We start from the raw sequence: 24803 nt of genomic DNA on the forward strand, positions 1-24803 counted from the left end.
GTGCCAGGCCATGCTAGGCTGTACCTGCCTGCACCGAGCCCAGCTGGGACACACTGAGCTGTCCCTGTCCCTGTTCCCTGCTGTCCTGCACCCCACCGTGCTGTACCGTCCTGTACCGTGCCACACTGCGCTGTACTGTACTGTAACCGTGCCGAGCCGTGCCATCCCATCCCGAACCGTGCTTTGCTGTACTGTACCGTGCCATACCGAGCCGCCCTGTGTCGAACCGTGCTGCACCATCATCGTGCTGTCCTGTACCGTGCCATCCCGTCCTGAGCTGTACCGAGCCGTACCGTACTGAGCCGTACCGAGCTGTACCGAGCCGTACTGCACTGTACTACGTTCTACCGAGCTGAACCGAGCCGTCCTTGGTCTCCGCCACCTCCTCCGCCCCGTCCCCTCCCGGTGGGCGCCCCCGGCGGCGGCAGCGCGCGGCGGCGCGGGCGGGGGCGGAGCGGGCGGGGGCGGGGCCGTTCCGCTCCTCCGCCAGCCGGCTCGGCTGGGCTCCCCCGGTGTCGGTGCCGGTGTCGGTGCCGGTGTCGGTGCCGGTAGGGCCGGCGCGGTGCGGGATGGGGCGATGGCGCGGGCGGGGCCGCGGGAGCTGTCCCTGGAGGAGGTGCTGAAGTGCTACGAGCAGCCGCTGAACGAGGAGCAGGCCTGGGCTCTCTGCTTCCAGGGCTGCCGCGCCGCCGCCGCCGGGCCCGCGCCCCCCGCCGCCCCCCGCAGACCCGCCGACATCCGCCTGAGGCCCGACGGATCCGTCCTGCTGCCCGCCCCGCCCGGACCGCCCGGTGAGACGCGGAGGCGGGGATGGGGCGTTCCGGGAACGGGGCACGCAGGTGTACCGGGAAAAGGAGAGGGGAGACGGGGAGGACTGGGAATGGGACTTACCGGGAGAGGGGCACCGGGGTTTACTGGCACGGGGCTTTCCGGGAACGTGGCACAGGGGCGTTCTGGGAAGATGGCATACCGGGAACAGGGCACTGGGATGTACCGGGAAAGAGGATTGCCGAGGACGGGAGCCGGGCGACGGGGCAGACCGCCACCAGGGCGTACCGGGAGCGGGACTTACCGGGATGCTGCACCGAGCTGCCTTCCCGGAGAGGGGGCGCCGGTACCGGGAGCGGGGCACCTGGACTTACCGGTACCCGCGGAGGGAGCTGCACAGTGCCGCCCTCAGCCTGCGCGAAGGGACCGGGGGTCTCGGCAGCAGGGGGGGGAGCGGCACCGGCGGGGAAGGATCGGTACCGGCAACAGGAATGGGCAGGGGAAGCAGCACCGGCAAGGGGGGTGGCAGGTACTGGCAGCATCGGCAGCGGGGGACTGTTGCGGCACTGGGACACCGGCTGCAGGGGCACGGCGGTGGAGCCGGGGGGCAATGGAAGGAGAGGGACGGCACCAGCACCGGCACCGGCACCGGCAGGGCTCGGCCGTGTGAGCCAGTGAGGCTGGACCGGGGATGTGAGGTGCCCACGGGTGCGGGGCTCACCGGGCCAGGACACAGAGCAAGGATGGACACGGGGAGGCACCTGCACTCAGTGCATACACAAACACACCTGAGTGTGCCTGCACACCCGGACCGTGCCCAGCTCGGAGTGGTGTTTTTGGCAGCGCTGTCCCTGACCTTCGTCCCCTTCGCAGGCAGTTGGCACCTCTGGGCAGGGCCGTGGTGGGGACCGGCTGCCACTCGCCCAGGCTGGCTGCCACGGCACGGTGGCAAGGAGCACCCTGTGCCTAACGACAGAGCACGGCAAAGGCCGTCACTCGCCTCACCCCGTGGGGAGGTTAGGGTGTCTGGGGATGGCTCCCGGTGCTGTGGGTGCTTGGGGCAGGCCCACGGGCTGGCACAGCACGTGCCATGGCAGCCAGGCACAGTGTGGTCACACCAGCTCTGCCGGTTGTGCGTGGGAATGGCCACACACCCTTGGCTGGGCCACCACCGTCACTGTGCTGGAGCTGGTGTCACCATGCCACCTCCTGCTCGCTCCCAATCCAGCTTGAGTTCTCTCCCCAGGGATGGATCCGTGTGTTTCTTTCCAAAGCCCAAAGGGCTCCGAGTGTCACCCAGCACTGTGACAGGCAGTGGCACCAGCCTGGCAGATGGACATGGGGCTGGATCCAGGCTGGGTGATCTGGTAGCACCATCTGAGCTGTTCCAGATCTCCATCCCACAGTAATTCCCTCCTCGGCCATGCCGCAGTGGCTGGAGGGACCATCCAGGATCCTGCTGTACTGCTGAGCTGTGATCAGTGGGAGAGGGCTCCAGCCTGGCAGCAGTGTCAGTGGTGGCATCTCTGGGGACATGCTGCTGCATCCCTCTCCCAGCTGAAGCAGCACACAGCACCAGGCACATCCTGCTGCTGCCGCATCGATCGGCTAAATGGAGAGCTAATGGCTGAGGAAGCAGAGCCAGGGGCCCTGGGGCACTCGGGGACGCTGCCAAAGCCACCCCTGCTCCTCATCCCATGGTTGTTCAGCTCCTGGGAGGGTCTGAGCTGTCAGCAAGTGTGTCCTGGGCTGGTGTTGGGGGGAAGCTGTGGCTGTGCTGGCTCAGCAGTGGGAAGCAGCATTGTTTGCCAGGCACTCCCCATCACCACAGACCCCAGAAGGTGCCCAGGCTGTGTCCTGTGGGTGATGTGCCTGTCCTTGCTGCACCACTGCCACTGCCCATGCTGCCAGTGACCAGCTCAGGATGGGACCAGCTGGGGACAGGAGTCCTGGCTTGGGGGGGACACTTAGGGTGGTCCCAGCGGGCTGGGTGGGTGCAGGGTAGGGGGTGACACCAAGTAGAAACATGTGCTGTGGGTGACTGACTCTGCCTTCCTCCCCCCAGAGCTGCCCCCATTGCTGACGCCCTCTGCTGAAGCCCAGGTATGGTATGAGACCCCTGGGTGGGCACAGCCCCCTGCCCCCAATCCTGCGGTGACAGTGATGGGGTCACAGGGCACAGTGGGGGGACCAGACCCTTCCTGCAGGGCTGGGGGTTGGCAGAAGACAGCAGTGTCTGCTGAGGGGCTCCCTGTGTCACAGCTGGTGCTGTCTGCCCGGAGATAAAGTAGTAAACCAGTAAAATGTGTTATGAAAAGCTACTGGGTGCTGAAACACCCCCTGTAGGGATCCCTTGGTACATACATGTTGGGTTTTGTGGACATAAGAACCAACAGGAAGACCTTAGAGCACCTTCTGGTGCCTAAAGGGGCTCCAGGGAAGCTGGGGAGGGAATTTGGACAGGGACCTGCATGGATGAAATGTGGAATAATGGCTTTAAACTGGAAGAGGGGAGATTTAGGTGAGACATTGGGAAGAAATTCTTCCCTGTGAGGGTGCTGAGCCCCTGTCCCAGGTTTCCCAGAGAAGCTGTGGCTGCCCCATCCCTGGCAGTGTTTCAGCCCAGGTTGGATGGGGCTTGGAGCACCCTGGGCTGGGGGAGGTGTCCCTGACCATGGCAGGGGTGGCACTGGGAAATCTTTAAGGCCCCTCCACCCAAACCAACCTTGTGGCTCTGTGTTTCTGTGACAAGATGGTGCAGTCATTGGGCTTTGCCATCTACCGGGCACTGGACTGGGGGCTGGATGAGAACGAGGAGCGGGAGCTGAGCCCACGCCTGGAGCAGCTCATTGACCTGATGACCAACAGTGACTCGGAGGACAGCGGCTGCGGCACGGCCGATGAGGGCTATGGGGGGCAAGAGGAGGAGGAGGAGGGGGGCGAGGGGCCACCACGCACCGTCCGTACCTTCGGGCAGGCCATGCGGTGCTGTGCTGCCCGCCTGGCTGACCCGGCCGAGGCCCAGACACATTACCAGGCCGTGTGCCGGGCACTCTTCGCTGAGACTGTGGAGCTCAAAGCCTTCCTTGCCAAGATCCGGGATGCCAAGGAGGTGGGTGCAGTGCCCCTCAGCCCAAAATGCTGGGGTGAGAGTGGTGCTCCTCTCTACCCCCCTCAACCCGGGCTGCCGGCACTGGCGTTTGGCCAGACACCCTCTGTGAGCCATGGAACCACCAGCTTGGTCTGAGGAGGGTGGCCTGGGATGGGGATGGGGCACTTTGGGGGTAGACATCAGTGTTCTGGCCTCTCAGCACAGTCCTGGCCAGACCCTCGGTGCTGCCGGTGCCAGGGTGAGCTGATGGCATCCTGTGCTACAGATGGTGCTGGTGGGGATGGGCTGGAATCAGGATGGGGCATTTTGGGGGTGAATGTGACTCCGTGGCACAGTCCTGACTGTGGTGCTGTTGATGCTGGGGTGAGATGATGGCATCTTGTTGGGCCATGGTCGATACTGGTGAGGATGGCTTGGAGTGGGAATAAGGGTGCTTTGGGGGTGAATGTGACCCCACAGCATGGTCCTGGCTGGACCCTTGGTGACGGTGTCCTGTGCCATGGCAGATGCTGCAGAAGCTGAAGGAGGATGAGGAGGCAGAGGAGCGTCCGGCAGCAGAGCTGGGCAGCCTGCGCAACACCGACTGGGTACGGGGCACGGCCGGGCACGGGGGCTGCGCCGGGGCCAGGCAGGAGGTGACACCGTGTCTGTGACATCCCCCCTCCCAGGCCCGACTGTGGGTGCAGCTGATGCGGGAGCTGCGGCATGGTGTGAAACTGAAGAAGGTGCAGGAGAAGCAGTTTGACCCCCTGCCCACTGAGTACCAGCTCACCCCCTTCGAGATGCTGATGCAGGACATCCGAGCCCGCAACTACAAACTGCGCAAGGTCATGGTGAGCATCCACAAGGGCCTGGAGTGGTGGGGCAAGGGTGATGGCTTTAAACTGGAAGAGGGGAGATTTAGGTGAGATGTTGGGAAGAAATTCTTCCTTGTGAGGGTGCTGAGCCCCTGTCCCAGGTTTCCCAGAGAAGCTGTGGCTGCCCCATCCCTGGCAGTGTCTCAGCCCAGGTTGGATGGGGCTTGGAGCACCCTGGGCTGGGGGAGGTGTCCCTAGGCATGGCAGGGGTGGCACTGGGTGAGCTTTAAGGTCCTTCCCAACCCAAAGCAGTCCCGGATATGGTCTGTCCCACCTCCAGCCTCCCTGTCCTGCCACCCACCCACCTCAATGCTGACACCCTCATGACCCCTCTGCCCTCTGCCAGGTGGACGGGGACATCCCCCCCCCGGGTGAAGAAGGATGCCCATGAGCTCATCCTTGACTTCATCCGCTCCCGGCCCCCCCTGAAGCAGGTGAGCACTGGGACACCCCCATGGCACACAGCAGTGCCCAGCCAAGGCTCGGCAGGTCCCACTGGTGCCACCCCCTGAAGTCCCATCCCTGTGTCCCGCAGGCATCGGAGCGGCGGCTGCGGCCCCTGCCCCAGAAGCAGAGGACGCTCCATGAGAAGATCCTGGAGGAGATCAAGCAAGAGAGGAAGCTTCGGCCCGTGGAGATGTCATACCATGGCCAGAAAGGTTCCTCCCTCCCCATCACGCTGGGCTGCCAGCCAGGAGGCTGGTGCCAGGCCTGACCCTGTCCCTGTCCCTGTCCCCATCCGCAGGCTACAGCTCCCTGCCCTGCATCCCCCACGCCTGTGCCCACCGCTTGGCCTCCAGCTCCTGCCTCGAGCTCTCCCGCTGCCCTGCCAGCACCACGCCGGCACAACCACGGCCACGAGTCCTGCTCAAGGCACCCACCCTGGCAGAGATGGAGGAGATGAACCTCTCCGAGGCAAGAGAGGGGAAGACAGAAGGTGCTGGGGGGATGTGGGAGGGACACGAAGGCCCCACAGGTGATGTGTGGGCCCATGGGGTGACACAGGAGCCCCCAGAGCGATGTGGGGATCCCCAGGATGATGTGAAGACCCCTGGGGGGATGTGGTGGTCCCCGGGGTGACACAGGGGTCCCCAGGGTGATGCAGGGGTCCCTCAGGTGATGTGGTGGCCATTGCTTCGCAGGAGGAGGACTCTCCAGGCACGGAGGTGTCGCTGAAGCGGGACCGTTCCTTCTCAGAGCAGGACCTGGCACAGCTGCAGAGCCACCTGGGGGGGGGCCAGGCTGCCCCCCGGGAGACAGAGCCACTGCAGCCTGAACCCCGGCCCCGCTCAGGTACCCAGGGGGGGTCCCCAGCCCCCCGCCACCCCCCTGTCCCTGGAGTGGTTGTGCCACCATGCGCCATGGCAGGGGTGGCACTGGGCAATGTGGCCTCTCCATGGTGTCCCTGTCCCCTCCCTACAGGCTCTGTCCCCGCCAGCTGCCACCCAGTGCCAGATGGCTCAGCACCCCCCCGGGCTGCCCTCGGTGCTGTGGAGGAGAGGCCAGAGGATGGACCCAGTGCTGCCCCCAGCACCAGCTCCAAGCACCTCTGGCTGGTGAGAGCTGGTGTCAGGGGATGGTGACACCCAGGGATGGGGACACTGTGCCAGCATGACCAAGGACACACGCCAGCCCAGCACCAGGGCACAAGGTGGCTGGGGGATCCCTATGGCCTCCCTACTCCCTCTGCATGGGATGTGGAGATGGAGGCACACCATGCCACATGCCTGTGCTGGGGACACTCTGCCCATGCTGGGATGTCCTTCTATGCCAGGACATGCTACCTGTGCTGGGGACATTTTGCCCACGCTGGGATGCCCTGCTTGTGGTGGGACACGCTCCCTGTTTTGGGGACATTTTGCCCCTGTGCCATGTTGGGAGGCTCTGTCCCCAGCAGAGGGATGCTGGGGGCCGTGCCCTGTGCCACGGCCATGGGGCAGAGGGGGCTGATGACCCCCTTGCTGGCAGCAGGAGTTCAGCCACCCCGTGGAGAGCCTGGCCCTCACCGTGGAGGAGATGATGAACGTGCGGAGGGTGCTGGTCAAGGCAGAGATGGAGAAGTTCCTGCAGAGCAAGGAGCTGTACAGCAGCCTGTGGAAGGGCAAGGTGGGAGCAGGGCTGGAGGGCTTGGAGGTGCCCAGAGCTGCTGACCCGGCCCCTGCCCCTCACCCCCCTCTGCCCACAGGTCTGCTGCTGCTGCAGGGCCAAGTTCCCCCTCTTCTCCTGGCCTGCCGCCTGCCTCCTCTGCAAGCGGTGAGCACCGGGCCGGGCCAGGGGCTGGGGGGTGGTGGGAAGGTACCCGTGGTGGCCCCCTGCTCACCGGCCTCCCTCGGTGTCCCCAGGTCTGTCTGCAGCTCCTGCAGCTTGAAGGTAAGGGACCGGCTCTGGCCACTGCCACCATGTCCCTGTCCCTTCCCTTGCCCCACCCTCATCCCTGTCCCCATCTCTTTCCCACCCTTGTCCCCACCCGTCCCCGTCCCTGTCTGCCTCCTGTCCCCCTCTGACACCTGCACACCCGGCAGATGAAGATGCCTTCCAAGAAGCTGGCTCACATCCCTGTCTACGCCCTGGGCTTCGAAAGCCTCCCAGGCTCTCTGGTGGCCAAAGCGCTGCCACTGCGGCGGAGAGAGACCTTCCAGTGAGTCCCGTGGCCCTGAGCCTTCCTCCCTCTCCTCCTCCTCCTCCTCCTGCTCCCGGGGCCGGGTCTGACCAGGGGTGCCCTGTGCCGCAGCTCACTCTCGGGGACGTGCTGGCGGCGGGTGGAAGAGGAGTTCCCCCACATGTACGCCCAGGGCTCGGTCCTGCGCGACGTCTGCAGCGACTGTGCCGGCTTTGTCACCGATGTCGTCTGCTCCAGCCGCCGCAGCGTCGCCGTCCTCAACGCCGCCCCGCGCCGCGCCAAGGCCCGCTCCCTCTACGCCGAGTCCTGGCACAAGTGAAGGGGGTTCTGCCCCCCCAGATGTATATATATATATATATAGGATGTATACATACAGCCTCTATATTTATACACCTTACGGACCGGGGGAAGGTGAGGGTCGGTGTCACGGTGAGGTGCCCGTTGTCCACTCCTGATGTCGGCACAGCGTCGGGGGGACTGATCCCGCCGCCAGCCTTCACCCCCGTGGCCCTGCTTCTATGCCAAGCCCCGGCTGTGCCAGGTGGGTGCCGGCCAGGCCGGGGTACCCAGCGCCGTGGGCTGGCATGGCCGCTCTGTACGTGTCCCCTCAGGTAATAAACCCGCTGGGCTGCCCCCGGGGCCGTGTGGCTGATCCTGAGTGGGTGGGGAGGTGCATGGGCAGCCCCCTGGGTTACGACTGCTCCCACCGCCCCCTTGACTCCACCGTGGCCTCTTTGATTGTGAGTGGGGATGGGCATTCCCCGCCCCAGCCACTCTCCCTGTCCCCCCATCACACCCCAGCCACCGCCCCTGTCCCCAGTGGCTATGCCCCACTCATGACCCCGTGAGAACCCACCCCTTCCACATTCCCACGCCCTAAAGTATCCCTTGCGTGTCCCCAGCCACCGCCCCCACCCAAGCCTGTCCCACCCGTGTCCCCGCGCTGAGACCCCGCACAGGGGCCGTGGGAAGGGGCACGTTCCCACGCCGAGACATATTTCACGCAACGCTCGCAGGGAGCGCGAAATCAGACCCGGGAACTGCGCACTGCGCCTGCGCCAAGCGGGGAGGGTGTGGTCCCTGGGGGCGGGGCTTCCCGGCGGAGTTTGCGCATCCGCAGCAGGGCGGTGCGGCTGCGCGTGCGCAGTAGGGCGGGAGGGGGAAGGCGGCGCGTGCGCAGGTGTCGAGCGTCTCCATGTCGCGACGGGCCCTGAGGAGGCTGCGGGGCGAGCAGCGGGGCCAGGAGCAGCCGGGGCTGGGAGAGCTGGGACTGGACCTCCAGAGCGGCCCGGAGGAACTGCCCGCGCCCACACCAACTCCTGCGGCGAGGGGACAGCGCGGGCCGGGCCGCGCCCGTGTCAGCAACCGCTTCGAGCTGGTGAGGGGTGACAGTGACCGGGCAGGGTGAGGGGAGCACCGGGGGGGACAGGTGGGGATGGTGGTGGGAAGGGGCAGCTGAGGTGGCAGCGGGTGTGGGAGGGGATAGCAGGGGTGACAGTGGGCGTCTGGGGTGGCACTGATTGAGGGATTGGTGGCAGCGGCTGTGAGGGGGTGACACGGGGGGCAGTGGGTAAAGGAGGGGGTGGAGGGTGACTGGAGGGAGCAGGGGGACATGCTGCCGGTGACCCGGGGGGTGGTGGATGAGAGACGGTGACCAAGGTGACAGTTTGTGGGAGGGAATGATTTGGGGTCCAGGGTAGCACTGAGGGGTTCGGGGCAGTGGGTGACTGGGGGGCAGGAAAGGGAGGGAGCTGGGGAGGGACTCGAGGGGACAGCAAGTGGGGTTGGGCTGGGGCTGGCTTGTCCTGGTCCTGTGCTCCCCTCTGGCCATTTGGTGGGTGTGGGGCTGCTCAGCCACACGCAGGGTGCCATGTGCTGACGTGAGGGGTCATCCCCATGGGTCATCTGAACTCTGTGCTGCGTCCGAGGTGTTTTTCAATTCCCTTTGCAGGTGGGAGTGGGGGAGATGAGATCCCTATGGAATTCTGTCCCCTGGGCTCAGGAGAGGGCAGAGCACAGCCCTCTCTGGCTCTTTCTGCAGCTTGTCCCTCTGTTTGTGCAGATCCTCACTGAGGAGCCAGAGGATGAGCCCCTGTCCAGGGCAGAGCGAGGGGACAACCGGACCAGAGAGAGGGACACATCAGGAGGGAACAATGAAGGGGCTGTGACTGAAGAGACTGAAGGTGATAGGCAGAGGGAGGATGAGGAAGAAGAGCCTGACCACACGGTAACTAAACCATGGGCAAGAGGTGGTGCTGGCTGTCACTGTGTGAGGTGTGCAGGGAAGGTTTCTTGCCTCCCTGCCTGTGTGCGCTGAGGAGCTTTGTGGTGACAGATGAGTGCATTTCTTCTCCCTTGTGCCTGGGTTTAGTCAGAGGCTGAAGAGGTGACCAGGGACCTGGAACCCTGGGGCTGGGGGCTCTGGATCTGGAGGAGATCACAGAATCATCACAGTTGGAAAAGACCTCCAAGATAACCAAGCCAAAAGTGTGCCAGGGTGGCCAAAGATGTCCAAAGGAGGGTAACAGAGCTGGTGAAGGGTTTGGAGCACATGTTTTACAAGGAGTGGCTGAGGGAGCTGGGGTTGCTTAGCCTGGAGAAGAGGAGGCTGAGGGGAGACCTCGCTCTCTACAGCTCTGTGAAAGGAGGTTGTAAAGAGGTGGGGTTCAATGAAGTTACAAGTGGTAGGACAAGAGGAAGTGGCCTCAAGTTGCACCAGGGGAGGTTTAGGTTGGATGTCAGGAAGAATTTCTTCACTGGAAGGGTTATCAGGCATTGAACAGACTGCCCAGGACAGGGATGGAGTCACCATCCCTGGAGGTATTTAGGAGCTGTATAGACACAGTGCTTAGGTAAGGACTTGTCAGTGTTAGGGGGATGTTGGACTCGGGGATCTTGAAGGTATCTTCCAACCAGGGTAAGTCCATGGTCCCACACCTGGCAGATCTTTCCTGTTTCTTGTCTGATTTTGTAGTCTTAGGCATTGATGTGAAAGTCAGCTGAGGTTTAACCCCTGCAGTTGTTGACCCTTGGTGCTCTCCTCCATTTCCTTCTCCTGTCTCAATTTCCACTCACTGACAAACATGAAAAGGTGACTGTGGGTTTCATTTAAACCCCCAGCACTCTGATCCCTGTGGGAAATGCTCACCCCCCCCTGGAGCTGTCACCCCTGTGCATGTTCTAACAGCTCTTCCCTTTCTCCTTGCAGCCTGTGTCAAGTAACAAGCCACGGAAGAAAAAAAAGAAAAAGAAAACCAAGAAAAGTTCAGCAGGGGAGACTCTGGTACGTCTGTGTTCGCTCCGAGGGTTGGCAGCTGTGCTCTTTTCTGTGTTGGCGTTGAAAAAAGTGGCTGCAGGGAAGGTTTTCAAGGCAAAAAATGCTCCATTTTTCACTTTGCTCATTTAAAATTAAGAAATGGAAACTCTCTTCTGTGGTCCTTCAAGCTGCTGCAGCTCTACTGCAGATGCTCACAGTGCTGACATCCCCACAGCTTCTTTCATCTCTGCTCCATGGCACTGCAGGGGGTACCATGTGAGGGATTTGTGCATTTTAATTCTGTTTTCCTTGCTCTACTTCAGAAGCTCTCCTGGCTCTGCAGAGAGCTCCCTCTGCCAGCCCCCGTTCCCTCTCCCTTTTCCCCCGTGTGCCTTCTCTGCAGTGTGACACCCAAGTGCTGGCAGGAGCACTGCCAGGGGGTGAGCAGCAAATGCCCTGCCAGGTGCTCTTCCTCTGGGACCTGCTCTGTGCCCCTGGTGACAAGGGGACAGTGATTCTCTCTGGCTGAGCTGTCTGCCTCTGGGGAGCTGTGCTTGGAGTGAGAGCTTTGTCCCAGCATCTGTGCTTGTGGGTGAAACTGTAAGAGACAAATGCCTGTGCGTGGACATTGACCCAAGCAGGGCTGGGAGGGTGACACTCATCCAACTTTAAATCCCACAGGAAGAAAGTTCCAAGTGGGAACTGGTGTTTTCTTAAGGTTTAAGAGGCTGAACTATTCCCCTGGGGGAGATCCTTCAGCTGCAGTGCTGAAGGGATGAGCTGTGACTCTGGTGTGTCAAGCAGGCCACCTCCTTTGTGGGGACTCAGCTCAGGGCAGCTTTCTGAGGCAGCGAACCCACTCAAAGAGCTGGTTTGCTCTCCCTGTCCCAGAATAACCAGCATCAGGGTGACATGTGCCAGCTGTGGGCTCCTGGGAGACTTCCCACCCAGCTCCAGGCAGCTGAGTTTGCTAACTAGAGATAATGCCACCCTTGTTCAAGCACCCAAATGCAAAGCACGTTACCAGCTTTTCGTGTGTCCCCACCCCTCCATGTGGAGGGGCTATATATAGAGTGGGAAGGCAAGCTGTCTGAGCTATTTGGGTGTCCTGAATGGAATTCCATGTTCCACCCACGTCCATCGTGAGGAGGATGTGAAGCAGCTGCGTGAGGGATGCGTCACTGGCTGTTTGTGGGGGAAAAAGGGAGGAAAGTGAGGATAAATGTGTTACACAACTGCTGGGTGCACACTGCTGGGTCCTCTGGGTGGTAGAGACACGGAGAGCAAGAGCACGACACATTAGAGCTGGGTTAGCATCATGTGAGGGAGGGATGCCTTATGACAGAGGTCATGGCAGTAACTCCCGTGGAGAACAGGGGAGTAACAGCTGAGATTTAACCCTTCATCATTCAAATCAGCGCCCCAAAACTTCCTGTGATCTTCCAGGGATTCTGGAAGAAGTAAACCAGGCAGAGCAGAGTGAAGGCTGGATGGGAAGAGCAGCTTCCCACCCTGGTGGTACCTTGTGCAGGTGGTTGGAGAGGGAAGGTGGGCTCTGGGTGGGATTCCTGAGGGAATAATGGGTGCTGGGGGAGAAGCCACTGGGACCAAGCACTCTTCATGTGCCAGTGGGGATTTTTGGTCTGGGGTCTTCCAGCCTGGTATTGGATCCCTTCTCTGTCTCTGGGCAGGCTGTTAGCTGTTCATGTCTTCTCAGGCTGTAGTTTCTAGTGATGGTTGTCACCTTCTCAGCTTCTGGTTTGGGCTTCTGGTGCACCTGCTCACTGGCAGAGCAGAGGAAGCTGAAAGCCCCAGACTTTGCAAAAACATTGCTTAGCAAGAACTAACCCCCTCGTGTGTTACCTTCCTCTCACACTGAACCTAAAGCACTATGAAAAGTACACAGAAAATTAACTCCAGGTCAAAGCCCACAGCACCACCTCAGGCTCCAGCAAGCCCAGCTGCTCATGCTCAGTGAGTAAAGCAAAGCAAAGAGCACAAGATTACATCTCTGAGTGATTAATTTTGTTCATAACTTACTTAAACAACTCGTGGTTCTCAGCAGTGGGTGCAGAGCAGGGATGGGGCAGCAGCAGCACGGCAGGGGACAGGGACAAACCAAAGGGCCTGGTGGCAGCTGGGTGTGCTCTCTGCTGGGTGACCTGTGTGCCACACTTTCTAGTAACTGCCTGCTCTTTGCCTGTCCTTCTCTCAAGGAAGACCAGGACCTGGCAGACATCGACAGCCTGCTGGAGAGGATTGAGGACACCAATGGGCTGTCCCAGCGCAGCCAGGGCGGGATCATTGCTGACAGCAGGCCCCTGCTCTACGTAGAGCACAGGTAGTGCTCCCTCCCTGCCCTGGGGTGTGTCAGGGGTATGGCTTTTCCCGAGGAAGGGAGTTGGGAGCTTCCCAATGTCAGCTGGGGGTGAATTCAGGACCTTGCTGTGGTAGTGGTTGTGCACAGCCCTGTTTCTAACCGTTGTTCTGAGAGCTGCCTTTCATTCTGGTATTCTCTGCTCCCAAGCCTGGCTTGAGGACAGCTGGACCAGATGAGCTTCCAGAGATGCCTTCCAGTCCTAAAACCTTCCCTGACTCTCTAGAATCTCTGACAGGAGCCCTGGTACAGAAAGCTTTGAGATCAGACTCACCTGGCCAGGTGAGCGAGCGGCTGTGCTCCCAGGAGGCTGAGCACTGCAGGGAGCTCATCTCACCAGGGGGGCTGGTTGGACTTGTCCAACCTTTCCTGCATGTCACCATCAACAAAGTGGCCTAAATGCCAAGCATGTCCAAGGGCTGAAGAATGAATCATCCTCCAGACCTGTTGGGAAGGGGCTGGTGGGTGGGACCAGTGTGATTTGGAGCCCAGGGCTGGTGCAGGCACTGGCAGCTTCTGCAGAAAACTTCTAAACTTGTAGCTGGGACAGCTTTCACCCATCCTGGTTTTGAAACACCAAACACTCAGCTAGTGGCACTCAGCACTAGTGCAGCCTGCTCAGGGACACATGAGTACCAGCAGGAGGTTTGTTTACCTGGAGAGGGTTTTAAACCTCAGTGACATCTCTGGTCAAGTGGACATCACTCAGAACCCTCTTGAGAGCTGGATACTCTCTGAGTGAGTTGAGGGTTGGCAGGACTGGATCTCAGCCTTCCTGCTTCCTCTCTTTAAGCCCTGGGGGCAGAGAAACCCTTCCCTAACACACACCCCCCACACCCTCTGGACCAGATCACCTAGTGGTGTTGTGATGCTTTGATACCAGATCTTTGTATTTTAAAAAATTTATTTTATCCTCACCAACTCCCATGCAGGGCTTGGGGTGCTCACCCCAAACTGCAGTGGGTTCCTGTGTTTTCCTGTGGGCTTCTGTCCCAGAAGCATCCCAGAGCCAGGTGGCAACTGCCCTGGAGAGGGCAGCACCAGTATTCCCCAGCTCAGTGCTGTCTGGGAGCAAAGCAGGGAGGAAAAGCCCATCAACTGGAGGAGGCTTTTCATGCCTCTTCTTCTGATCAGTAACTTTGAGTCTCCCTTTGGTGTGTTGTGTCTGAGCAGTGACCATGCAGGAGCTTGGCCAGGGCCAGGTGGAGGTACCAAGCAGCTGGTGGTGATGGGAAGGGCTTGAGTGCAAGGCTTTGGGCTACACTGACCATAGCTTTTCTTCCTTCTTTCAACCTTCTCAGGAATTTGAATCCAGAGAACGAGTTGAAGAGATACTTTGGGGCTCGTGCTGTTCTTGGTGATCAGAGGTGAGTCCAGAATTTAATACCAAACCTTTCAAGGTCTGCCTCAGTGTGTCTGTCATTTCCTTGGACAGCAAAGTTTCCACAGGCTTTTGCTAGCATTTGTGGTTTGGATTTTTTTTCCAGCTTATTTCCCCTCTCAAACACCTTTCCAAAGCCCTTTCACCCAAATTGGTACAATGTAGACTCTCAGATTTTTTTTATTTCCCTCAGTATTTGTTACTTGTTGCTGTTTCAAACTCCCTGGTGCCTTACAGTGTGGATCCCTGTTAGAGGGGGTCTCAGGCACTTGTTTTGAGAGTCCCAGGGAACTTGCTGCTTCTGGGGTGCTTGCTTTGCAGTTATCCCGTGCTCTGCAGTCAGAGTGATCCAGAAATCCCAGGATTTCATGAGCTGCCTGAAAAATGTGCACATTAGAAGGGTGTAATCTCAGAGCAGTCATGCTGGAAGCAGAAGCCTTTTGCTGAGAGAGTTTGTGGAAGAATATTTGGTGCTTGAGGAAGCAGGATCTGTCCCTCACTGAGGAGACACGACTTCCTTGGAGTGGCCTTGGTTTCAGAAGGCCTCCTGCCCCAGACCAGTGATTTGGCTCTGTTTGTGAGGAGGGCTCAAGCTAAAACAGTCACTGTTTGAAGGCACTGCTGGGAAGGGGGATGAGTCAGGGATGTGGGGTGTTCTTAATTGGACCTGGGAAGGTGTTTGAAGTGAAGAGGCAGCTGAGAACTTGGCAGGAATCAAAACAGGGGAGAAAAGCTCTTGATGTGGAAATGCTGGAGGCACCGGCTGGCCCAGAGAGGAACAGTTGAAGTGAGGCAGAGCCTGGGTGAGGGTATGGTGTGTCTTGAAGGTGAATATGTGAAAGCTCTGTTGCAGGGCTGCAGCTGGGGAAGGAGTTATACATGTAGGTATTTATTTATTTTTGCTAGAATCATCCCTTTTCGGGCTGGTTTCAGCACTCCTCACTCTTGGCCTCTTCTTTCCTCAGGCCGAGGCAGAGGCAGCGCCCGTACATCCGCAGCACGTGGCTGACAGCTCCCAAGAACACGTGGCCACGCTACAGCAAAACAGGTGGGGCTGGGGGGGCCACCTCCTGCAGCCTCTGCTGCCAGGACACGCTGGTCCTGTGCCTGTGTTGGCACCAGGCACTGCTCCTGCCACCTGTGGATACCACAGCTGGTTTCATCAGCTGCTGGGTACAGGCTGATGCAGAAAGGGCACTGCCCATCAGCTGGTGGAAACACCTTTCCCAGCAGGGACAGCCCTGGCCTACTGAATCTTAGTGGCTGAGATTTTCTTCCTCCTCCTTTTTGAAGGTAGCAGGTGATGTGCACTTCCCTCCTTGCAACAGGCTTGCTGGGAAATAGAGGGAGATATAAGTGAGACATTAGGAAGAAGAAATTCTTCCCTGTGAGGGCTCTGAGCCACTGGCCCAAGTTTCCCAGAGAAGCTGTGGCTGCCCCATCCCTGGCAGTGTCTCAGCCCAGGTTGGATGGGGCTTGGAGCACCCTGGGCTGGTGGGAGGTGTCCCTGCCCATGAGAAGGGGTGGGACTCGTGGCCTTTAAGGTCTCTTCCCACCCAAACCAGTCTGGGATTCTCTGACAATGGGAAATATTAATGGGGAGAGTAAGCTGCCCGGGCTTCTCGGGTGGGTTTTGGACTTTGACTCATGGGAGGAGGAAAAGGACTGAAATTCTCCATGTGCTCCCAAAAATGTGTCCAACTTTGGAGCCAGTGGTGGGAACGGGCTCTCTGTGTGATGTGAGGAAGCAGAAGAGCTCCTTGTGCCACAGGCTGGTGTCTGTAGTCCCCACCTCTGCCCTGCACCCCCAGGTATTGCCATGCAGCTGGTGGACACCAGGAGGGGGGTGCAGCACTTCACCTTTGAGCACCACCGCGAGTACCAGCAAGTGCAGTTCAAGTTCCTGGATGCTGTGGAGTCCATGGACCCCAACAACCTTGTGGTATGGCATGAGAGGGGTTGCCTGGGCTGTTCCTTCTGCTGTTCCTGCAGCCCCTTTCCCTGGCTGATGCATCCCAGCACTTTTCTTGCTGCCAGTCTCCCGTGGAGCAGTAGAACTCTGTGTTCCCTCTGCGTGGGGCGAGGCAGCTTTGGTGCAAATGAGACCTGGGGGCTGGTGGCTGTGCCTCTGTGGCTACCCAAGAGCATGCCAGGTAGCCATTGAGAAGAACAGCCCCCAGGAACTGCCCGTTGGGGTGGGAGTGTAGGGATAAAGCTTCCTTGTCTCAGGTCTTCAGCTTGGAAAGAGAAAATACTGTACAAACCCATCTTTAAATGGGATCTAAACCAACAGCTTTGCTATTTATAAACCCTCGCATGGGTGAAGAAAAATTGTCCTTTCTTGGAACTGCAGCAGAACAGTCTTTGTGTTGAAAGTTCTTCATGTGTGTCCAAGCTCATTAAACTGTGTGGTAGCATTTATAGTTTGGAGTGATAAGCAGCAGTAAAATTGCTCTGCACCCTCCTGAACCATAGCAGGGATTTCTTGCTCCAACAGCCCTGGCCACATGAGCTCGGCTACTTGCCCTGGAGAAGTTTCTTAAAGGGACCATTGTCTGCTAAATTAAGTTTACTTCCTCCTGGTTCCCCCCTCAGCTCGTGGCCACCCCTCTCCCTGCCTCCTGACCAGACCAGGATCAGTTTTAGTCTTTCTGTTCTTGCCCCTGTTGAGCAAGTCTGGCTGTGCTTGTTTGGAGCTGTTCCTGCAGCTTTAGTCTTTCCATTTCTGTTAAATCTAACAGACAGGTTCACCAGTGCCACAAGTGCTTCAGCCCCCCCAAGGGGTTTATCTGTGAAGCCCCAGCCTTGCTGCTGTGCTGTCAGCATGCAAAACATGGTTTTTTGGGGGCATCCTTGGTCAGTGAGTGTTCTTCTACTCTTGCCAGATGGTCAGAAAGGTCTTGTTGGTGAAGCCAAAAGTGTGTGAAGAGCACTGTTCCCCATCACAGTGACCTTGGGTGCTCCATCCCTTCCACAGAGGAGGCCAAGGAGGGAACTTAGGAGGAGCAGGCAAGGATGGGGTGAAGCATCAGGCGAGTGGCACCAAGGCTCAGGCACTGGGCTGGGGCAGCCTTGAGCAGGAAGGCTTTGTACTGTAGGTGGTCATGCTGGCACCACCCTGCAGATGGACAACTTCTGCAGTGCCTGAAGTCATATTTTTCAGTTTTGGAGGAAAAAAATCCCACAACTAAACTGTGAGGAGGTATTTAGTATTTTAGCTAGAAACAGAGTTTTATGTGCTTGGAAAAGAAGTTTGTTGTGTAATTAGTGAAGGCAGCATTTTCTGCTTAAACCTACACTTCTATTCAGAAGCCTGGAAAAGGTTTTTTTCACCTATTCCCATTTAGGAGCTGACTGATGGAATTTTAATAGATGTATGAAAATCATACCAGCATAGAAAAATTGGGGTTGGAAGGGACCTGTAAAGGTCATCTAATCCACACCCCCAATGTCCTCCTCGTAGCCAGAGGAAGCAGAAGCCTGAGGAAATGGTCAGAATTGTTAAGGGGGATAGAGAAAAAACCAGAAATGCAGTTCTGCCTGCAGCCTTCACCTTGAATGTGGGGTGCAGTTCTGGGCCCTCACCTTCAAAAAGATGTGGTGGAGCTGAGGGAGGTTCCAAGGCGGACAGTGGAGATGATCAGAGGCCTCTCATGGCCTTTGTGCTGGAAAAGGTGGGTCAGCTGGGGAGGAGGTGCTGGGGGAAGCTGCCATCGAGGGCCCAGAGCCTGCATGGGTGGGGAGGGATCTCCCTGCCATCCCTCCCACCGTGGGGAATGGAGCTGGTGGGGTGGGATTCAAGGAAGTTCATGGTGCTGGGAAGGCACCAGGGTCAGAAAGTGAGCAAAGTGATGGGAGGAGAAATCCCTAAAGTTTGCTAGCATGGAGTGTGCTGGGGGTCATCCCGTGTGCCCAGCTTCCTGTCCTCTTTCCCAGGTCTCTGGTTTTGGAGACAGAGCAAGGTGAGCCTCTGCTCCCCCTCTTCTGAGGTTCTTGAACCCACAGTGTCAGCCGCTGCCGTGTGACGTGTCCCCAGCCCTGCAGCCTGAGCATTGGCTCTCTGGGGGGGTGGGACAGGATTTCTTCACCTTCAGCCCCCAGGGGCAGGCCTGTAACCAAGCTCCTGCTCTTCCCTAGCTGCTGCTTCAGATGAACCCCTACCACGTGGACTCCCTCCTGCAGCTCAGCGATGTCTGCCGCATGCAGGAGGATCAGGAGATGGCCCGTGATCTCGTAGGTAAGAGCTGAGGTGAGGAGCAGGTGTCTGGTGTGCATTAGTAATCAGAAGCTTGGCGTGGGGTTTGTTCCAGCAGAGAAGCAGCAAACCAGAAGGGTTGGTTTGGCTCTGTGGCTGTGACTCTGGGCCGGGAGCACTTGGCCCTGTGTGACCCTGCAGAGCAGCAGTTTCTGCTGGAGGCTTTTAAATGGAGCTGGATGTGCTTATCTGGGGAAAAGCCCATCAGTGTCCCCCTTCTGAATTAAGGGAAGGATTGTGTGGACACGGAGGATGTCATAGAATTAGAGGATTGCTTGGGTTGTAGGGACCTTAAAGCCCCTCCAGTGCCACCTCTGCCATAGGGGCACCTCCCACCAGCCCAGGTTGCTCCAAGCCCCATCCAACCAGGGATATCTCTTGCAGGAGAAGAGGTGCCGGGGTGGTGGTGCTGGGTGTTGGGAGGGTTGTCATGCCCTGACACTGTCCCTGCCATCCCCAGAGCGGGCACTGTACAGCCTGGAGTGCTCCTTCCACCCCGTGTTCAGCCTGACCAGCGGGACCTGCCGGCTGGACTACCGGCGGCCAGAGAACAGGTAGGTGGCACACCTGGAGCCATTGCAGCCTGCCCTGGCCTACTTAGGACACAGACCCAGATTAACCATGTCTGCTGCATCACCAGTGCTGGCAGAGGGACCTTGAATGTGTCCCTTTCTGTCAGAGCAGCCTCTGCCCCTTGGTGGCAATGCCCCGGAGCATGGCAGCAGCGGGGTCCGGAGATGGGTGCTGGAGTACCAGCAGCTCTTGTTCTGCCTCACTTGCACTGAGGTTTCTTTGCAAAAGAAACCATTTCCTGAGGGTTCCTGTTCTTGAGGGGCATGAGGTGCTTCTCTCCCAAATCCATCTTCTAACCCCTGCTCCTCTCCCCCACACAGGGCTTTCTTCCTGGCTCTCTTCAAGCACCTGATGTTCCTGGAGAAGAGAGGCTGTCCCCGGACAGCCCTGGAGTTCTGCAAGCTGATCCTCAGGTAGGTTCCCCCACCTAGGGCTGCATCCTGATCCCTGCAGGGTGGGGCAGGACCCTCTCAGGCTTCAAGCATCATGCTTAACCCAACAAACCTAACCTTGGGTAGGACAAACCATACCAAACTAGGGTGCACAACTGCTCCCAGGCCCAGTGAGGTCTTGTTTCCACCTTCCAGAGGCAGTTCACAGGGTGGCTGTGGGCATGTGCTCTTACCTGTGATGTTGCTTTGGAGAGAGGTGATGGTGGAGAAGGCTCAAGCAGAGGGGCCCTGGGTGACCCTTGATCTCTGCTGCTGAGCTGTGGGCCTGGCTGGTTGTTAGAGCAGAGTCTCTGCAGAGCAGATGTACAACGGTGGCTTCATCCTGGTGGGTTTGTGGCCATTGATCTCCAATGCATGGTGACAGGGAGCTGTCACCCCTCTGTAGGGACACAGCCTATCCCTTTGGCCACACTGGAATTATGGTTTTCCCGTTACCTCTGCTGGGTCACAGAAGCTCTCTGGGTGCTAGTGGGGAAGTCTGATGTGACACAGAAGACAGCTCCTGCGTTTTGGTGACACTGATGTTGTTTCCTCCCCTTGTGCTCACCTCCCTCTGAAGCCTTGATCCTGAGAATGACCCACTCTGTATGCTGCTGCTCATTGACTTCCTGTCCCTCCGAGCTAGAGAGTACAGCTTCCTGACCCGCATCTTCCAAGAGTGGGAGGTGAGCTGGCAGCAGGGCACAGGGGGGCCTGGTTCTCTGGGCCGAGCTTAAGGGGGCTGCTGGGCTGGAGAATGTGAGGGGTTTGTGACCAGCTCAGCCCTTTGAGGGCTGTCTGATGGCCGTGTCCCATCCAGAGTCATCAGAATGACCCACCAAGGTGGGGGGGGGTTTGTTCTGGGCACCCTGGGATGCCCTGCAAACAGTTGTGCCAACTCCAAACTGCTTGCTCAGCTGCGGGGGCACCAGGCCAGCCTCTGGAAAGTAACTTCATCCAGCAAAGGAAGAAACCCCACCCTGGCTGCATCGAGATGGTTCTGCAGAGCATCACTTCTCAGTAAAGCCATCTCTCTGATCTTGCAGAGTCACCGGAATCTGTCCCAGCTGCCCAATTTTGCCTTCTCGGTGCCGCTGGCTTATTTCTTCCAGAGCCAGCAGGAAGAAGCTGAGACAGAGCTGAGCCAAGCCCGGGAGAGAGCTGCCCAGCTCATCCAGCTGGCCTTGATCATGTTCCCAAGTGGTAAGTCTGCCCCCACTGGTAAGTCTGTCCCCTCAGGCTGTGTCACTGCCTTCATCCATGAGAGCCAGGGCTGGATTCCAGGCAGGCAAATGCTGAGGTTTGCCTGGTGGCATTGGCCCGTGGTGGTGGTGGGAGACAGCAGCCCTGCCTTGGAGGGTGCAGGGGTAGGGCTTCCCACACCCACCTCTGATGGGGTCCTGGGTTTCAGCCTGCCCACCTCACACCGTGGTGAGGCTGAAGAAGGAAGAGCAGAGCCAGGTAGTGCCCCCTCCATGTTCGGGCTCTCCCTCCTCGAAGCAGCCCCTTAGAGATGGTGCAAGCAGGGGGAGGGTGAGAACTGGAGTCTTAGAGCAGGAAAAGCTTTCTCCCCGGGGCTGCCCACAACAGACAGTGAGTCTCGTGGCTTTTCCTCCCAGGCACTGCTCTGCTTCCCATGTGCCCTCTGTGGGTGCCCGTCACTCTGGCTTTCATCCCTGGGGTGCTGCTGGCCATGAAAGGAGATATACAGCCCCTTGGGGCAGGGAGGCGAGTGCATTTTCATGGGCAGGAATAACCAGCTCTCACACAGAGCTTTAGTTTGTGTTGGCTGAAACCACCTTTATTTTTTCTTCCTTTCTGCTTGTCCTGGTGACTGAAACAAACCCTTGTTCCAGTTCCAAGGCTGGCAGTGTGAAGTGCAGAGAGGTGCACCTTGCTGTGCTGGGTGAACAAACAAAAGAAACAGGTTTTGTTGTTCTTTTTTGTTTACCTCTGGATCTGTTCCCTCATCCATGCAAAAATCAAAACCCAGCAGCATCCTCACACCCTCCTGGCTCAGTAGCCTGGCCTGCTGGGGTGCTGGCCCCCTGTGGCAGGGCTGTCCCTCTGCCATACCACGGTGGTCTGGCCAGGATGGTGTAACTGACCTGACTGACTTTCCCCCCACAGTTCTGATGCCACTGTTGGATCACTGCAGTGTGCAGCCTGATGCCAGGGTCTCATCCCATCCCTTTTTTGGGCTGAATGCTCAGATCAGGTAAGCCCTGGAGATGTTCTTGGAAGGAATCGATCATGCAGGCAGCAGAGCCTTTGCTTGCTGAGGCAGCTGATGGAGTCACAAAACTGTGGAGGGCACAATTTGGTTTTCCTAATCTGACTGCTAGGTGTTTTGGTCATGGATTCCCATCATGGCCACCAGTTGAGGCTGATGGAGCCACCTCACCTTAGTGGAGATGGGTCAGAAGTTCATAGTGTAGCTTGTTGGTACATGCAGTCAGAGGGAGGGAGGGAGCCATGCGTGCTCCCAGGGCAGGTTGTCTCCTGCCAGTCTGGATTCCCCTGCCACATGGTCCAGCGTCAGCACACCAATGGGCTCCCCCTCGGGTTGAGGCAGCCTTGGCTTTCATCTTGTGGCTGTGCTTATCCCAAAAATAGATGGAGGCAGAAAAGCTGGGGAAGGTAGATGGATAAGAGCAAAGCAGGAAGCCAGCGGTTCCACTCTTGGTGCCCTCACGCCGAAGCAGAGCGTGGAGCGGAGCCTGCACAGGCAGTGCCCCCAGTAACCAGTGTCTCCCATAGCCAGTCCCCTGCCTTGAACCAGCTGACTTCCCTCTACGTGGGAAGGACTCACTCCCTGTGGAAGGACCCGGCTGTCATGGCCTGGCTGGAGACCAATGTCCACGAGGTCTTGCGCATAGTGGACGCCCGGGACCCGCTGGTGGAGGAGGCTGAGCACAAGTGAGTGTTGGGGCGAGTGGCTTTGGTGGCAGATGTGGCTTCTGAAACGTGGGGATGGAGTGGGACAAGGGCTCTGTCCCAGGCTGCAGTGGCACCAGTGCTTGCTCGTTCCCCTGCTGCTGCTGAGGGTCACAGTGTGGGGCTGAGAAGGCAGTGGCTCTTCTCCCAGGGTGGAACAAACATGTGCTGTGATGGCTTCCCCCAGCTTGGGCCATGGCCTGTGCCCTGGGATGGCCTGGCAGGGGAGGGATGGCTGCAGAGACAGGGCAGGGCTGTGCTCTGAAACACCTTTGGGAAGCAGCAGGAGGAGGCATCAGGTCTTGTCCTGCACCAAAGCTGGTTTGCTCTGCTGACCCACAGAGGAATGGAGCAGAGAGAGATCTCTGCAGCATCTGTGCTGCTCCCCTCCTTCACCTGAGGTCAGCAGCTGCCAAGTGACTTTGGCTTTGCTGTACGCCATCTCAGAGCCAGGGATGGAACGATGGGAGCAGCAGGAATGCAAAGCTGGTGGTGCTGGGGTGCACACCATGCAATCACCTCTCATCCCCTCTCCCTGCTTTAGGAGGAAGATGAGGTACCAGAGTGCCCCCAGGAATATCTACCGGCACATCATCCTCTCGGAGATGAAGGAGGCCACGGCAGCACTGCCTCTGGTGAGGGACCCCGAGGGGGGCTGCAGCTGGTGCTGGGCTCTGCACTGCTCCCACCACCTCCCTGTGCTGGCACTGCAACCTTCACCCCATGGTTCTTCTCCCCCCTGGCAGGAGGTGACCTCGCAGCCCATGATGGGCTTTGACCCCCTTCCTCTTTGGACTCCATTGTTCTTACACCAGACCAGAAAGGTACCTTCTCCACCCCTCATCATTGCACCTGCAGGGCCTGGTGTGTTCCCTCCACCCTGGGCCTGGCTGGGAACTCGTGTCCTCCTCCACCTGAGAGGAAGAGCCTCGGGGGTGGTGAGACTCCCCAACAGGCTGGGATGGTCCTGCTGCTTCTCCACGGTGGCCACCCTTGGCCACTCACAGCCATTATGGCAAAGGCCCTTGAAAAATGTCCCCTCTCTGAGGTGGTTTGGGGGGAAATTTGGTTGAGGTGCAGCCAGCTGTGGTGTGCACAGCCCCTGTGGTGAACCCATAGGTGTCTGGTGAACTGACCTGCTCAGAGCCAGCCTGGCAGAGGTTTGTGACTGACACTTTGTGACTTGTGTCTTTCAGGACACAGCAACCATCCCAATGAAAGCACTTATCCCTCTTCTTCCGCTCGCTGTTGCCAATTTTAACTTGCAGGTGGGTGCTGTGGGATTGTCACTGTCCCCATGTCCCCTCCCATGTCCCTGCAAAGGGGGTGGCTCCTGGCACAGCCCCTGTGTCCATGTCAGGTTGCAGAGCCTCCTGGTGCCTGTTGGCAAGAGGCTTTGTCTTGTTCCCTGCAGAGGGACAGGCACCTCCAGCTCTGCTCTCTTTTCAGGGAGACATCAGGCACGACGGGGATGAAGAGGCTGGAGCAGGGCAGGACCTTAACCAGGGGGTGAACAGGCTCATGGCAGCCATGCGGGACATGCTGGCCAACATCCAGTTCCAGGAACCCCCCCGAGATGACAATCCTGACGGTGACGGGGACTGGGACTGAGCTCAGAGGATGCCTGTGTGTCCCCCAACCCTCTGTAACCATCCCCCCAACACGTTTCACCCCACAATAAAGTCTCACAAACCCCCAGTGCTGGCTCTGGCTGCAGGGACAGGCTCTGTCGGGGTGGGGGGCTGTCACCAGGGGCACCTTTAAGCATCTCTCTGTGGGGGGCAGAGCTAATCTCCAGCAGCTGTGCCTCAGCCCCAAGTCAGCTTAGTCCCCTTCTGGCCTCCTCCCAGCACATTTGCTCTTCTGCTGGGTCTTGTGTTTAATGGCCAGAGGCTTTTTTGCCCTGCGTGTGTCCCCCAGCCTCAAACCTGGACCTTTCCCTCCTCCTATCCCTTGGGCTGCAGAGGAGCAACCAGCAGCTACCCGAGGAGCAGCTCATTCTTCTTGCTGGTGCCCTTTGCTCCTGCTGGCAGCATAAAGAATCCCAACCCCCCCCCCATCACTTTTGTTTCCCCCCCATCCCTTGTTTCTTCCCCACCGACTGCAGGAGAGCCAGGAATGAGGTCAGCCATGCTCAAAACCCCTTAGCTCATCTTTGCTTGCTTTTTTTTTTTTTTTTTTCTTCCCCCCTGTTTCTGCTGTGTAATGTGGCAATGTCATGCTGAGCCAGGCTGCA

General features: G+C 58.7%; 2 protein-coding genes across 2 annotated transcripts; both read left to right on the forward strand.

The window, feature by feature from the left end:
* Window positions 1–577: 577 nt before the first annotated feature.
* Window positions 578–7715, forward strand: SPIRE2 (spire type actin nucleation factor 2). The gene is given in 16 exon segments (XM_030457823.1): window positions 578–791; window positions 2834–2871; window positions 3521–3880; window positions 4387–4467; window positions 4549–4713; window positions 5084–5098; window positions 5100–5171; window positions 5273–5396; window positions 5483–5652; window positions 5880–6030; window positions 6160–6293; window positions 6709–6843; window positions 6923–6990; window positions 7080–7107; window positions 7260–7384; window positions 7451–7715. Coding segments are annotated over 16 exon segments (2106 nt in total). The 3' UTR covers window positions 7677–7715.
* A 794-nt stretch (window positions 7716–8509) lies between these two features.
* Window positions 8510–24265, forward strand: TCF25 (transcription factor 25). Its single transcript, XM_030457824.1, has 18 exons — window positions 8510–8735; window positions 9420–9584; window positions 10566–10640; window positions 12830–12954; window positions 14292–14357; window positions 15337–15419; window positions 16183–16313; window positions 18509–18608; window positions 19087–19180; window positions 19520–19612; window positions 20211–20316; window positions 20677–20833; window positions 21761–21848; window positions 22391–22549; window positions 23112–23202; window positions 23314–23391; window positions 23764–23835; window positions 24017–24265. Exons 1-18 carry the CDS (start codon window positions 8553–8555, stop codon window positions 24176–24178), a joined length of 2028 nt encoding a protein of 675 aa, XP_030313684.1. The 5' UTR covers window positions 8510–8552; the 3' UTR covers window positions 24179–24265.
* Window positions 24266–24803: the final 538 nt, after the last annotated feature.

Source organism: Calypte anna, chromosome 11 (genome assembly GCF_003957555.1).
Source record: "Calypte anna isolate BGI_N300 chromosome 11, bCalAnn1_v1.p, whole genome shotgun sequence".
Classification (NCBI taxonomy): Eukaryota; Metazoa; Chordata; class Aves; order Apodiformes; family Trochilidae; genus Calypte; species Calypte anna.